Genomic DNA, 14885 nt, shown 5'->3' with positions numbered 1-14885 from the left:
TTTACTACCAGTAACCACATTGCATCAGCTTGTTATAGCTACATTTTTGGCAGTATTACAGGGCAAGTGATTAATTGAACAATCAACCGTTATATAAGTTATTACACTCGGATCATTCCCATCGACAACACAACAGCTGCACAACACAATGGGATGCGTTTGAGTTGCGGTGTGCTTATCCAATTGTATTTATCATCACACCGAGCATACATTTAACTAGTAGTGACATTAACAGCAATCGTGACATTTTTAGAAATTGCCAATACAGCAGCAAAGCGAGGCCTCGCAGTTTCGAAATCCCCGTGTAACTTAAAATGCAAATACAAATGCAAAGGGGAAAAAACAAACATTCGGCGATGATGACACGAGTGTGCTGGGCTAACGTTAGCCTGCTAGCATTAGCATCGGGTAGCGGCTGACGTTCACAAGTTAATTGATCTAGATGCTCAACAAAGGACTCCCATAACAAACGCCGATGCATACACAACAGTGGAATAGGTAGAAACATGACGCATCGTTATAAAGCTGTCGTTGAATACGTTAAAAGCCCCCTCTCTCCCCCCACCACCCCCACCCCGCATTGTCCAGCTCAACTTTGACTGTGGGCCAATGAATGCTAGCAGAGCTGGGACTGTTTAGCTAGCATCCAAGCTAACGAACGGAGAGATTGTTCAAGATGCCGGGGCCCCTTGTTTCAGCCCCAAGGGGGTCGCGAAAAATAATTTCAATTCATATCCGCGTACATGACAGCGTCCATATTGTTGATAAACACGCCGTTGTTCGCCGTGCACCGCACCCAGCACGCGAATATCGATTTAAAACATACACCCCCCCCCCTACTCCCCCTCCTCCTGTCGCCCGCAACACATACCTGTCATTCAGCTGATCCTCGGTCCCGGGCAACGGGTGAACCACGAAGTGTATGGATGTCATGGGCTCAATCAAAGATTACACACACTAAACGTGTGAAATGTGTGGAGATTGTTGTTTTTACGATTACTGTGTATATGCGGACTCATAGGAATCTACAAAGACGATAAAATCCCAGAGTTTAGATCCACAGCCTCCTCACCCACATGCCGCCATCTTAACTCTACCAACTGCTTCTTCTTTCTGTGTTGATTAGCGCACACATGTAATCTCGCGTGGCCAGACCTTCGTCTCGTGAAGCGAGCAATGTTCGATGCTTCGTCGTACGACGGTGTCGCGCGCCGAAAACAGCCGAACCACAAGCTCACAACGCGTCGCGACGTGACGAGTTGTAGAGCTTATAGATCGGCTATTTTGGGACGGGAGCATTAGCGCACATGTATGCGATGCGACCCAACCGCTGCGTAGCCTGCGTTTACTGGTTGGTTGGAGGGTTGGACCAAACAGGAAGTGTGAATGGGATTGGTTGCTTGGAGGCAAGATCTAATGGAACATCAAAATACTGTACATGCACGCACGCACACACACACACACACACACACACACTCACACACCCCGAAATCTTTCTTCTGATACGACACATCCTACTGTACGTCCATAATCACGATCTATAATATATTCTGGTGTATGATTGATTGATTGAAATATGTATTAACAGTTTGAAGAATTACAGTACATTTCAAGCACAAACTCAATACAAAACTGTTAACTGTGAGTGGACGACCCAATTAAGCATTACACTTGTTTACAAGAGGGTCCACCATGTTCAATTCATCAAAACATTTAGAGACGTACAAATAGACACTTCTATATAGACAAAGAACAGAACAGGAATTCATCATAAAGGAGGTAAAAAGGGAAAAGAAACATATACAGTGAGGGAAAAGGGGGGGAGGCGGTGGGGGGGATTCAGATTTTACGGTGGCCAGTTTCGAATTGCAGCCGTCCGTACAGTAGGTGCCCTTTGAGAGCGGTTTTGAAGGAGTCAAGGGATTCGCATGTCTTAATGATTGTTGGTAGGGCGTTCCACATTTTGGTGGCATAGGAGTGAAAATAATTTAGTCCCTTGTTTGTGCCGAATCTGGGTTGTACATGGTTCATTGCACTCCCTCTGGTGTTGTGGGTGTGGACTTCGACGTTAACATTAAGGAAGTATCTAGACAGGTACATGGGTATCTTGGTGGTGTATCGAATCTTGTGGACCAGACCCATTGCAAGATGCTGTACTCTGTCGTCGACCCTAAGCCATTCCAGCCTGTCAAAGTGGGCAGGGGTGAGGTGGGTTCGGGAGCTGAGGCCAAGTAGGAGCCAGACCAGTTTGTTTTGGGAAGTCTGGAGCCTAGTTTTAAGGGCCTTTGAGGTGCTGTGGTACCAGGAGGTGCATGCATAGTCAAAGAAACCTTGTACGAGGGCTCCTGTTAAGGTATTGATTGATTGATTGATTGATTGATTGATTGATTGATTGATTGATTGATTGAAGAATGTATTAACAGTTCGGAGAATTACAGTAGGCTATACATTTCAAGCACAACTCATTACAAAGACTGTTAACTGAGGACGACACCTAAAGCATTACACTTGTTTACAATAGGGTCCACCGTGTTCAATTCATCATAACATTTAGGGACGTACAAATATACACTTCTATATAATCAAAAAAAGCACACCCGTGTGAAGTCTAACTCATGTTGATTAGGTGATGTAATGGTGATGAAACAAATAGTGACAAAACAAAAAAAAATCTCTTTATTGTTAATGGCATTTAATGTTTGTGTTAGGGGCAAGATGATCGATTGCGTTTTTAAAACAAACATTGAACAAAAACAAACATTAAACCTCCCCTCAACAACAGGAAAATTATATAAATGGAGGTAAACTGGGAAGAAACATAAACAGTGAGAGGAAAAGGGATGGGGGGAATCAGAATTTACGGGGGCCAGTTTCGAATTGCAGCCGTCCAGGTGCCCTTTGAGAGCAGTTTTGAAGAAGTCAAGGGATGCACATGTTTTAATGACTGTTGGTAGGGCGTTCCACATTTTGGTGGCAAAATGCCTTACAGGCAATCTATGGAAAAAGGGGTCAACCTCAAACAAATTGCAACAGAAACTCTTTAAACTTTTTTTGTTTCATAAATATGTTTATATTAAAGAAAGAAATCCCAGTGGTGGAACATATTGAAAATAGACCAAATTCACATTGACACCCATGTTAAACAAGAGCAGAAAACCAGCACTCACAGATCTGCCCTTTAAACAATGATTTAAACATGTTTTCTTGTCTAATTTCCACACAAAAGGTTCAGTACTGTCCACAATCAACCAGAAATGGTGTTGGATGCAGTACAATGCTTATGAAAAAAAGAAGAAAATAAGTTAACCCTTCAAGTGCAATTTCTCTTTATTATCCATGTTAATGCACTCGGTTTTCATGTTCATTTCATTATTATGTGAAGCACTTTATGCTGCATTTTCTGTATGAAAGTGAAATATATAATAATAATAATAATAATAATAATAATAGTAATAGTAATTATTATTATTATTATTTTAACATATTTGTGTAGGCTACTAAACCCCCATCCACATCATAGCTGGTTGCCTGTATTCAACCTGCCAGTCCTCACGGGATGACACCAGCCATCAACCTGAGGCTGCTACTCTCACTCTGGCAAGGAAAGCCCAGAAACATTGCACATCCTGCATGACACCACAACGACAGCAGCGCTTCCAAGTTCCAAGCAGTGGGATGGCAGTGACAAGTCCTGCCATCCCTAAGGCTGCACAAGAGATGATCCATTCTATCCCCGAGGTCCTGTCTATGTGTCTATCAGTGCATGGCTGACGAGATCTTGGAAGCAGTAGTGAGAGATGGCCTGCCCACACAAATCCATCAGTATCCGGGACCACCTACCCACTGGGGTTGAATACTTCAAATGGGGCTTGGCAAACACCCCCTGCCTCTTCGACGTATAGGGCCAGAGGCACGAGGGCATGGCTATGTGATGTTAAGCTGGACATCTGACATTTCATCAGATCCTCTTGAGTAGCTTGAGTGATGGTGCCACTATTGGACATATTGGATGTGGTCCACAGTACATTTATACCACACAGTTAAAGTTAAGAATCAACGGTTCCTATTTTGGGGTTTAGTAATACAAAAATCACACCGGTGTGAAGTGAGAGGCGCTAATATATTAAAGTCTAACTCATGTTGATATGGTAATGTAATGGTGATGTAAAACAAATGGTGCAAACACAAACATTAAACGCCATTAACAATAAAGAGACAATATGACGTAAATGACACATTATGACGTAAATGTTCCCTTCATTGTCAATGGCGTTTACAAAACAAACATTGAACTAAAGACAAACATTAAACCTGTGTATCCCCTCAAAAACTAAATGGTCTGATGATGATGATGATGACGACGACGACGACGACGATGATGATGATGATAAATATAATTATTCTTTCATACAGAAAATGCAGTGCTTTCCATCAACAAAATAACATGAACAGTATAATAATGCATATGAACATGAAAACCGAGTGCTTATATGTAAACATAATATACAGAAATGGCACTTGAAGGGTTAAGATTTTTAATGAATTAATTTTTGAGCGCTCCTATGTCCAGCTTTGAGGGTTTGAGTAAACACAAACATTGAAATCCATTGACAATGAATGGCCAGCTTTGAGTGTTTGTGTAAACACAAAGCTGAGGGGGTTACTCTGGACTAATAATATCCCACATCAAAGCTGTTACAAAGTCCGTATTCTTCCTCCTCAAAACATTTCTAGACTCCGGCTGTCACTCTCAGACTCTGTTGCTGAGACCCTCAATGTTGAGTGAGACACTCAATTTTGAGTGTTTGTGTAAACACTGCGTAACACAAACATTGAACTTAAGACAACGGTGAGGACGCAAATTCTGATGAGATGATGTATGATGATAAGAGCGCCCCTCACTTCACACGGGTGTGATCTTTTTCCCACAAGCACTGTACTGCATCCAACACAGTTTCTGGTTGATTGTGGACAGTTCTGAACCTTTTGTGTGGAGATTATACAAGAAAACATTTAAACCACTGTTTAACATGGGCGTCAATGCGGGAAACCTATTTTGGCATTTTTCAATATGTTCGACCACTGGGATTTCTTAGGACTTTTGATAATGTTATTCTTTTTTTTTTATAATTCAAATTTGTTTTTCAAAATCATACAAGATCTAGGTTCAGTACAAAGCAGCATCAACATTACAAACCTTACAAATAGCCAGTCCAAGAAACATAACAGTTAAAATGAAAATTCAAAAGAAGAGAAATAACAGCAAGGAAATTAATGTTCATTTAAGGTTCATATACATCCAGAATTCATCCCATGTCTCTTTCATTTTGCTTTCTGCATTTACCCTGCCCATATTCATATGATGTTATTTTAATCATTTCTTCATTCCATTCTTTAAGTCCAGGTGTTCTGGGGACGCAACAGTATTCTGGCAGTGGTAACAAGTCCAACCTTTATAATAGTGAAATCATTTTTAGATATGCCAGGGACAGCAGTTCTGTCCCCTAATAGACAGAGCCGCGGATCCCTGGGCAACGTCAATCCCACTCATTTCTCAAGGAATTTCAGTACCCTACACCAGAAAGGGTATACTATGCGACAGTCCCAAATCATGTGCCAATTTCTTCTTTGCATGTTATTATGTTATTATGTTATTATCTGCTATTCCCATTTTAAGTAATCTAGTCAGTGTCAAATAATATCTATGAATTATCTTATACTGAATACATTTCCTTGCTTGCTCTTGCTTCTCTAATTCCACTTCCTACATTTGCTATAATTCTTCTCCAATGCTCATTTTCAATGTCAACCCCCACATTTCTGCCAAATCAATTTGAGGCTGTCACATGTACATCCCAGCAGTTCTTTTGACATTTTGTAAAAAAACAGATGCAGTATGAGCTTCATGTTTCATAAATATGTCAATAATAACATTATCAAATGTTAATAAAATGGTAATTTTAGATATTCAACTAGTGCATTTTTAACAGTATCAAGAGTACTGCCCACCCAGACAGTGTCTCATTTGTAAATATTTCCAGAATGTACCATCATTTCCAAGGTCAGATTTCTCTTTTAAATCTGAGTAAGTTATAAAAGCCCCATTTTCAAATAGATCACCAATAGTATTAAGCCCTGCTGCTTGCCATTTTTTCCAATATATCTCTGTCTTTGATAATGTTATTATTGACATATTTATGAAACAAAAAAGTTGAGTTTCTGTTTCAATTTGTTTGAGGTTAAACCCTAAATTGCCTGTACCCTCCCCCCCGTCCCCGCAATATAATTATTATTATCTTCACCTCTTTAAAGGTATATTCAGTGATTTCACTTAATTCAAATATCACTTATTTTTTCTTATTTTTTGGATAATCCTCCCTACTATAAAGCGTGCTGACTATATAAGGAGTTCCTCCCTGTCCCCAGTTAACCCCTGGGGTCAAAAAACCCTAGTTTCGGTTTGGGCTTTGGGTGGCAAAGCCTTCATCCAATCAGGATGAGAGGGGCCTTCCTCTAATCATGATTGAGTGGGGCGGGCCTTGGTGCATGTGCTGTTGGTCTGTTGTACTTCCCCCACTGTAGAGCGTGTGCATGTGCACATCTTGTTACCTGGTGGACCGGGTTTTTTTTCCAAATCACCCAAATCACTGAATGCTCCTTTAATGTACATGTGTAGAGAATGGGATAGATAGGTAGATATCGAGTGCTACATCCTCAAGCAACACAAATGAGCAGTTTATGCTATAGAAACTAAGATGACACATACTTTGGTCCTATAATGTTGCATTCATCAACATATGGAATGTCAGAACAGGTTCTGACATATCCATATGGACATCTAAGGGTTTGAGGTCAGATGTAGAGTTCCTGGCCAATATTGATGACATCAGGGATCTCCATATATGGGCTTAACTGCGACAGCAGGTAGCATTTACTATGACATCAGGGATCTCCATCCCTGATGATGTCACGTGATGTCACGAGACCTGGGCACCATATATGGGGGCTTGCCTGGGGTGACCAACCAACCAACCAACCAAACACACTGACAGGAAATACACGATTCCATAGTAAAACCTGCGGTCGCAATCATCGTACTGTACATCATCATATATCATCTCATTCCGGCCAATCACAATTTGGGTCCTCACCTTCGTCATCAATGTTTGTGTTACGCAATGTTTGTGTTTACACACTCAAAATTGACTCGAGTGTCTCACTCAACATTGAGGGTCTCAGCAACAGAGTCTGAGAGTGACAACCGGAGTCTGGAAATGTTTAGAGGAGGAAGAAGGCGGACTTGGTAACAGATTAGATGTGGGATATAGTCCAGAATGACACCCATTGGTTGGGAACCTCAGTGTGTGTGTGTGTGTGTGTGTGTGTGTGTGTGTGTGTGTGTGTGTGTGTGTGTGTGTGTGTCCAATAAAAGTGTTTGACGTTTTACACCAGCAGATGGCAGGATTTACTTGTGTCTCTTCTGTTCTGATCACAAGGATATGATAGGCCATGAAATGGCCATGTGGAGAGAAATATAGAAAGAAATAGTCCTGTAACTGGACGAGATTACCTGATTGCATGTTTTGAAGCTTTTCTATTCCAACACATTGGTACAGTGAATTTGAAAATATTTATTTAAATATTTAAATAGTAATTAACAGTCTTTAAATAGCAACTTCAAATAATAGAATAATCAGTATTGCAGATATATATTTTTGGAAGGAAATATATATTGAAACAATCTGTGCTTTCTCATACAGATGCCACAAGCCATGTGGTTATGCCAACACAAAACAATAAAAAGAAAGAAAAAAAATAATAATCCTGACAAAACTAGCTACTTCGAGGAAACTTTCTATTTGCTATCTGCCCACAACCCGGGGTTAATGAAACCAGTTATACTGCTCTGCAAATCCCCATCCCATATTGACACAGTGTACTCAAACAAACCTTTTGAAATCGCAGTCTATTTTTAGGAATATGGACAGAGGGTCATCATCAGATGTAGTTAAATATGGGTGCAAAAGAGTCGCATGCGGGAAACTACCATGTCACTGCACCAAGGTTACTGGGTTTTTAGGTTAGGGACTAAAATAGTTTTTATTATCAAAAGGGCAAGATGAGAAGATGCTTCCAAATAATTAAAAGCTTTTTATAGTGAGTGTATATTTCAGACTCCCAATGTATGAATAAATGGACCATTGCAAGTGCTTTGAGCAAGCATAGATCAAGCGCTATAAAAATACAATCCATTATTATGTGTCACCGTTATGACAAATTTGACATTGTGAATTGTTGCCATTAGCCTTAGTTTCTACATATCCATGCATAGATCAGAGTAACAGAGTCACCAGCTCTTGTCACTCATGCCTCCACAAATATGACTTATTCCCAGTAAGGTAACACGATCACTACTGAGGAGTAGGGCTTTAAAATAAGTCCTCTCACTGCTGGCTGTGACGTATTTTTACAGGCTGCGCAGTAGGCAGGACAGACCAGCAATGTTAAACTCAATCCAACACTTTCTCTCAACACTGGGTCAGTTGAGGCCTAAACACCCACTGCCATGACTACATCCATTAAAAGATGCTGACATGCTGCAGAGCTTAACGGCTGGTGTGGCTGCTGGCATGGTACAGTACATGAACAATGAAGAGTGATGATAAGCCTTTCCTGGCTGAGAGGCTATTAATTTTGGGAGCAGAGCCATTAGCCCATTACAGAAAACAACATTTCAGAATGTTCTAATCATAAGCAAGCCCACACTGGCCTAGTGTATTATCTGCCGAGTGCCCACTAAACTGTCAATTAGCCAGCATTAGAAATCTACTTGTAGTGGAGCGATGGGAGAACAGTGACAACAGTGGTTCAGGGGTAGGGCGGCCGCTTAAGGTTCCCAGTTCTCCCCCACAGTTATAGTGTCAAAGTGACAACACGCTGAACCCCTAATTGCTCCCGATGAGCAGGTTGGTGCCTTGCATGGCTTCTTTTGCCATCTGTGTAAAGCGCCTTGGATAAAGGCGCGCATAAATGCACCATTTACCATTTTCTCTGTCAACACAAGTTTCTTGTCCCAAACTACTTATATATCATATACTGTACATTTCCTATATCAATCATATTCCTCCTATCAATCAGTGTATTATAGAAAAAGTGCATAAATACCACCTGCCTGCACAGAAACTGGCTCCAGTCTGTGTGTATTAGTCCATTGTCAACAGCATGCCTTTTGTTCTTCTTTTCTCTCCTAGGCTGGGGGGTCTAGACAGCTGACACTGACTAATGCACAGGGCTGCATGAGGCCCCTGCTCTACCTTGTTCTGTCCAATGGACTGACCCCTACTTTCAGGCCTACCTACGTAGGATTTTTTTTGTAATGTTTTTTTTTTGTTGGCTTTTGCCTTTATTTTATGTTTTTTATGGAGGGATAGACAGTAGGCTGACAGGAAATGGGGAGAGAGATGGGGGGGGTGACATGCAGTAAAGGCCGTCGGGATCGGGAGTCGAACCCGCGGCACACTGCCAGACTGGATTACCAGCCAAGGTGCCTGGACCGCTGAGCCACGGCCCAGGCACCTACGTAGGATTAATGGACAGAAATGTCTTTCCCAAACCGCTCAGCTGTAAGCAGTCATAAATAAAAATGTCTGCTTGTAACTGCTCATCAAATGACCATTCAAATAATTCACCAACAGGGCTGCAATGCGATAATTATCCTATCTTATTGCACACATTGAAAAGAGCCTCCTCATAAATTACATCTTGCTGTCCCTCACTGAGTCACTGTAGAGGGCATCTGCGTTAATTGTCAGACTAGCTCAGTGTCTTCGTGTACACCTAAAAATCACACTTGTGTGAAGTGAGGGGCGCTCTTATCATCATACATCATCACATTCTGGTTAATCACAATTGGTGTCCTCACTTTTCTGTAATTCCGGCCAATCACAATTGGCGTCTTCACTTTTCTGCCCTCACTTTTTGAGGTACAATATCCCCTCCTATGTCAATCAAATCATCGCTCTGATTCACACAAACACACAAAGCTGGGCATAGGAGGGGCTATAGCGCCCCTCAAAAACATGTAGCCCTAGGTGTCCATAATCTCCACCGACTCCCAGTGGATCTTGCCTGTGTTAGTGTGTTGAGCCAGAGGTGGTTACTCTCACTCAACCTCACAAAGCTCTCCACCGTGGCATTGTTCATTTTGTCACCCATGATGCAGCTGACAATGGCGGTGTCATGTCATCGGAGAACATCTGTAGGTGACATGTCTCAGAGTTGACAGCACTGTGCCCTGGGGTGCACGTACAATTGGCATAATAGAGACTTAATAAGCCAGAATGTAAGACAAGATAGCTAAAAAATCAACAGTGGATTGATGATGGATTGATGAGCACATGAATCTCCCCAGAGGAACAAATGATTATGGTCACAATTACAGTACACAGTGCACAAGATATCTAAAAACTGTTATGGGCGAATAGCCAAACTTGCTGAGTGCATTTGTGCATCATTAAGTAGTCTACTTTATTTTCTTCAATTCAAAAGCTTTTACTGTTGTTGTTTTCAATGTGTTGTTATAAATATAAGTTACACATGTCCAGGATTCTAACCCGGGTATCCCACATGGAAAGCCAACATCTTTCGTAACCACTGGACTAAAGACAGAATTTCTATAGACTGGAGGAGATGTTAGAGTTTTACAGTAGGTCATCAGGCTGAGTCTGTAAGCCACTCTGCTCACTAAGCAATATCCCCTTCCTATTTCTGGCACAAACTAATATTTGACAATAATATTAGATATTAGAGAAAGGAACCACACCAAGGTGGAAAAAATGGTGGTGTTCCAAAATAAGTGGTGCAAGACAGAGGCTCAGTTATTATACATCCTCTTTATTTAAGCTACTAATCTTTGACAATAAAATTAATATTAGTGTTAAAATTACAAACCATGCACTAGTCCAGTTGAGTCTGGGGGGCTGTTGCTGAGACTCTTAAGTATTGTTTTGTCATGCACATGGACATATACAGGTGTCTCCCTATTTATAGGCTACTCCATAATCTCCATTTTAGGCAATTTACACGTTGTTGCAGTTTCCCCATAAGTTTATATACTGCCCCTTGTCTTTGTGAGTAATCATTTATTGCCAAATTGTATATGTGCAAAAGTCTACATTCAAAAACCTGTATGGTCATCATTGAGGATGGTGTATATAGTGTAGTTTCGCATAGGATCGACTCGACTCTGTGATGATGTTCCTGGGGGGTGCGACCGAGTACCGACTGACCCTCATCGAAGGATATTATTTGTCACATGCTGATGCGGTTGTGTACCATGCTGTCTCCATGATCCCATCAGCTTCTGAGCACGCACTCATTCTGTTCCCATTGGTCCGCGCTTAACACACCTTTACCCCCGATTGGACAATCGATGAGACAAGCCTATCGTTTCCACCTCATTTGAAACGAACTGTTACTGAATGTATCCTGTGTAGGATCCCAACAAGACGCAAAGTCGCTAAGACAAGTCATGGTAGCTACACGAACAAACATATAGGCTACTAAAGGCTAGGCTTATGTTTGCGGTCGCGGACATTTATTTTACACCGTTCAAAGCAAGCATATGATGTAAGTAAACAGTTTCCTACATATTCCAAATTAATTGCACTTTGTAGCCTTAATTGGACTGGTCCTTGGATCTCATCATCTAAGCTTGCCGAAATAAATGCACAAAGAGCCTAAATAAATAAAGTGTTTAGCCATGTATTTATTCATAACCTACAGTATAAGTGCTGCCTTATGCTGAATACTAGAATTGTCTATTACCTTGTTATCTTACATATATTCAACCTATTGAAGTTATTTAGTACAAGACGCACAGTACAATAATACAAAATATATGTGATTATTCCATATGACTTATTTTAATTTTATAGTAACATTACAGCATAAACATAATTTCAGTGACGGTGTCTTATGGTCAACAGAGGAAGGTAGGACCACCATGAATGTTGAGGGGCTACACAGAAGCATCCAGGTTGAATGTGAGCCTGGTCCATGGGGTACAGGAGATAATCACTGGAAGACCATATTCAAGTTCAGACCCCTGACTCCCTCACCTGACCTCTCAGAGGATGACTCTCTATCACCAAGATCTGCAGAGCTCATGCATTCTCCCATGGTACATATAAATCTATAAATAACCTTTGAGGTGCTTTGCCAGGTTTTGCGAAACAACAAACAAGCAACCAGTTCTATGAAAACAAGGCTACATGAGCACTTTATCTTCTATTTGACATCGCAATGCGTTGTGATCTTGTAGGTCTGCTATTTAAAAACAAAATCTTGAAGAAAATGTATGGGGGTCACTGGCATAAAATATTTTCAGATGGGTGTCTGCAGACAAATACATGTATATTAATTAGAATAAGCAGACATGGCAACACTGCCATGTCTGAGTTGCCATGTCAAGAGTGAGGCCTGGCATCCCCTCTGTAATGAAATGAGGTCTATTTAAGCTGCACTTGCTTCGTCTCTCGTCTCGTCTAATTGTGCTGCTGCTTCACTCTTTAGATTGCAACCATTGTGGCTACAATCATCGCTGCTGTTCACTATTCTTGCATTTCATCACCCCCACCTACACCACAACTGTAGGCACTGATATGCTATATATAAATGCACCATTTACTGTAGTGTATACTGTATACTTGGTTAGACCAGTCATTAGTCCTACAACCTATCTCAAACCCTCACCCTAACCATAACCTCCCACAGGGCAGCACACCTAAAACTAACCTTAACCCTCTACCAACCCTTAACGCACCCCTCACCAACCTTAATCCGGTCGTTTTAACGCACCCCTCACCAGCCTTAATCCGGTCGTTTTAACGCACCCCTCACCAACCTTATGTCTAACCAATGACTAGTCTAAACTAAGTATGCCTCCCGTATACTTATACTTCTAAATAAATCTGTTTCATGTGTGAACTGTGTTTGACTGAAATTAATGACATTTATTTTTTGACAGCTGAGCTCACTGTAGTCCAAAGTGTTTCAGCAATCAGTAGTTAGAATACTGTGTAGGCCAACAGGACCAGATCCAGTAGATATCATAACCAATTTTTTGCACAATTTATCTTCATGCAGATAACATCATTGACTTATATATGAAGTGATCATACTAATTTTCATGTTCACATCTATTTCATTTCAGTGTATGACACCGCCATGTAGTCCAACCAACTTTGAGGCCACCCTCTCAATGTCAGGAAGAACACCACAGCAATCAGTGCCATCTAGAAATCAACAACAGAGCTCAGCGCCAATAGAAGAGACACATCTGCAGGTACAGGTGACCACTAATCAGTCAAATTGCCAGGCCACCAGTGTGATCCGCCACACTTCAGATGTCCAGCACTACTCCAGTAGCATCAAGCCCATCTCAAGAACAAAGAGATATACGGCAAATGTCTTCAATACTACTTCAGACTCTGGAGATAGGCTGACTTGTACAGACTCTGAGGAGAACGTTGTTATGCGGTCTGGCTGTCACATGGCCCCCTCACAGACCCATTATAATGTGACTGTGCCAAACCCTGCAGAAGCCTGCCAGACCAAGTTGAATCTTCGATCCCCAATTGATAAATCCAGTGAACCTGGACATGTTTCTCCTATTCCAGCTGTCACTGCGAGGGTCTCTCCTCTGCCTGTGTATTGCAAAATACTTTCTTTATCACCTGCTCCGGCCAAAACAGCTTTCACCGACAGTATTGTACATAATCCTGTCATGGCCAAAACTGCTGGTCAGCAGCAAAAGTTGCTTCCTGTTTCATCTACATCCGCTAGTATGCTTCACAAACCAGTTATGGATATTAGTTGGTGTCAACAACATCAACCGTGTCCAACATTAGCACGAACAACAGTTTGTCCTCAAGTGGTCCTCTTGGGGACTCGGATAGCAAAGGGCTCAGTAATGTTCCTGGTCCCTCAGCCCACTGTCCCCACTCACTCTGTCCAGCCCTCACTAGTGACACCTGGTGGCACCAAGCTGCCAGCAATTGCTCCTGCACCAGGGTTTACCTCTGCAGTTAAAAAATACAACCTAATCAGCCTATCCCAATCAGATGTCTCACGTGTACGTAGTCACATTTGTCCACGCGAGGATTGTGGCAAGACCTATTTCAAGAGTTCCCACCTCAAGGCCCACATGAGAACACACACAGGTGAGAAATGAAATATTATATGTATGTAGTCAAAGGTCAATGTTTCTTTTCTCCGGAGTCCGTACATGCCTACTCAGTCTTGTATTTGGTAACAGGTAGCCTACTTTGGCCTAATGGAAAAGCAAAGCCAATACAAAACAAAGTAAATGTGACATGTGAGACCTGCCTGTACTGTAATTCTGCCTGTATTGTAATTCAGCTTTTCCCTTTTGTCCAAACAGGTGAGAAACCTTTTAGTTGCAAGTGGGAGGGTTGTGAAAGACAATTTTCTCGTTCTGACGAGCTGTCTCGTCACCATCGAACCCACACTGGTGAGAAGCGTTTTGCCTGTCCTATGTGCCTCAGCCGATTCATGCGTAGCGATCACCTGGCCAAACATGCCCGCCGACATCTGGCAGCTAAGAGGACACCGTATTGGACAGTGGGTGTTAGTGACTCTGGAGACATCAGCAACGTGTGTGCTCCACACTGTGGAACGTGGCTTGAACGAAGACTTTCTGACCCAAGTGATTGCTCTACTTAAAAACACGCCAGACAACTGTGAAGCTATAAGTCATAATTAGTTGGCTATGAGGATATGATACAAAGATATGTATATGCGCCATTGTGGTGGTTAATCTGAAACACTGAAAAAAAAGGTGCTGCGGACTCGGTCACTCGGAG

At 41.7% G+C, this 14885-nt stretch overlaps 2 protein-coding genes across 10 annotated transcripts in view; one reads left to right on the top strand and one right to left on the bottom strand.

The window, feature by feature from the left end:
* Positions 1-1121, bottom strand: part of ubr5 (ubiquitin protein ligase E3 component n-recognin 5) — a 42336-nt gene extending 41215 nt beyond the window's left edge. For all 9 annotated transcript variants that reach the window (XM_079504798.1, XM_079504799.1, XM_079504800.1 and 6 more), the window contains exon 1: positions 872-1121. In XM_079504798.1, the coding sequence (XP_079360924.1) occupies positions 872-933 (62 nt within the window). In that variant the 5' untranslated portion in view covers positions 934-1121. The remainder of the gene's footprint in view (positions 1-871) is intronic.
* A 10365-nt stretch (positions 1122-11486) lies between these two features.
* Positions 11487-14853, top strand: LOC306924248 (Krueppel-like factor 10). The gene is made up of 4 exons (XM_079502687.1): positions 11487-11632; positions 11990-12181; positions 13214-14222; positions 14444-14853. Exons 2-4 carry the CDS (start codon positions 12005-12007, stop codon positions 14743-14745), a joined length of 1488 nt encoding a protein of 495 aa, XP_079358813.1. The 5' UTR covers positions 11487-11632; positions 11990-12004; the 3' UTR covers positions 14746-14853.
* The last annotated feature ends 32 nt before the right edge of the window (positions 14854-14885 follow it).

This window comes from Electrona antarctica, assembly GCF_951216825.1.
Source record: "Electrona antarctica genome assembly, chromosome: 6".
Taxonomy (NCBI): Eukaryota; Metazoa; Chordata; class Actinopteri; order Myctophiformes; family Myctophidae; genus Electrona; species Electrona antarctica.
Note: the sequence above shows the minus strand (reverse complement) of the source record. Positions and strands in the feature narration are given on the sequence as shown.

Bases quoted from the DNA above. Each gene is read 5' to 3' on its own strand.
- LOC306924248 (XM_079502687.1), top strand. From the start codon at position 12,005: ATGAATGTTGAGGGGCTACACAGAAGCATCCAGGTTGAATGTGAGCCT. The intron at 12,182-13,213 runs GTACATATAAAT...ATTTCATTTCAG, and splicing joins AGCTCATGCATTCTCCCATG to TGTATGACACCGCCATGTAG. The intron at 14,223-14,443 runs GTGAGAAATGAA...TTGTCCAAACAG, and splicing joins CCACATGAGAACACACACAG to GTGAGAAACCTTTTAGTTGC.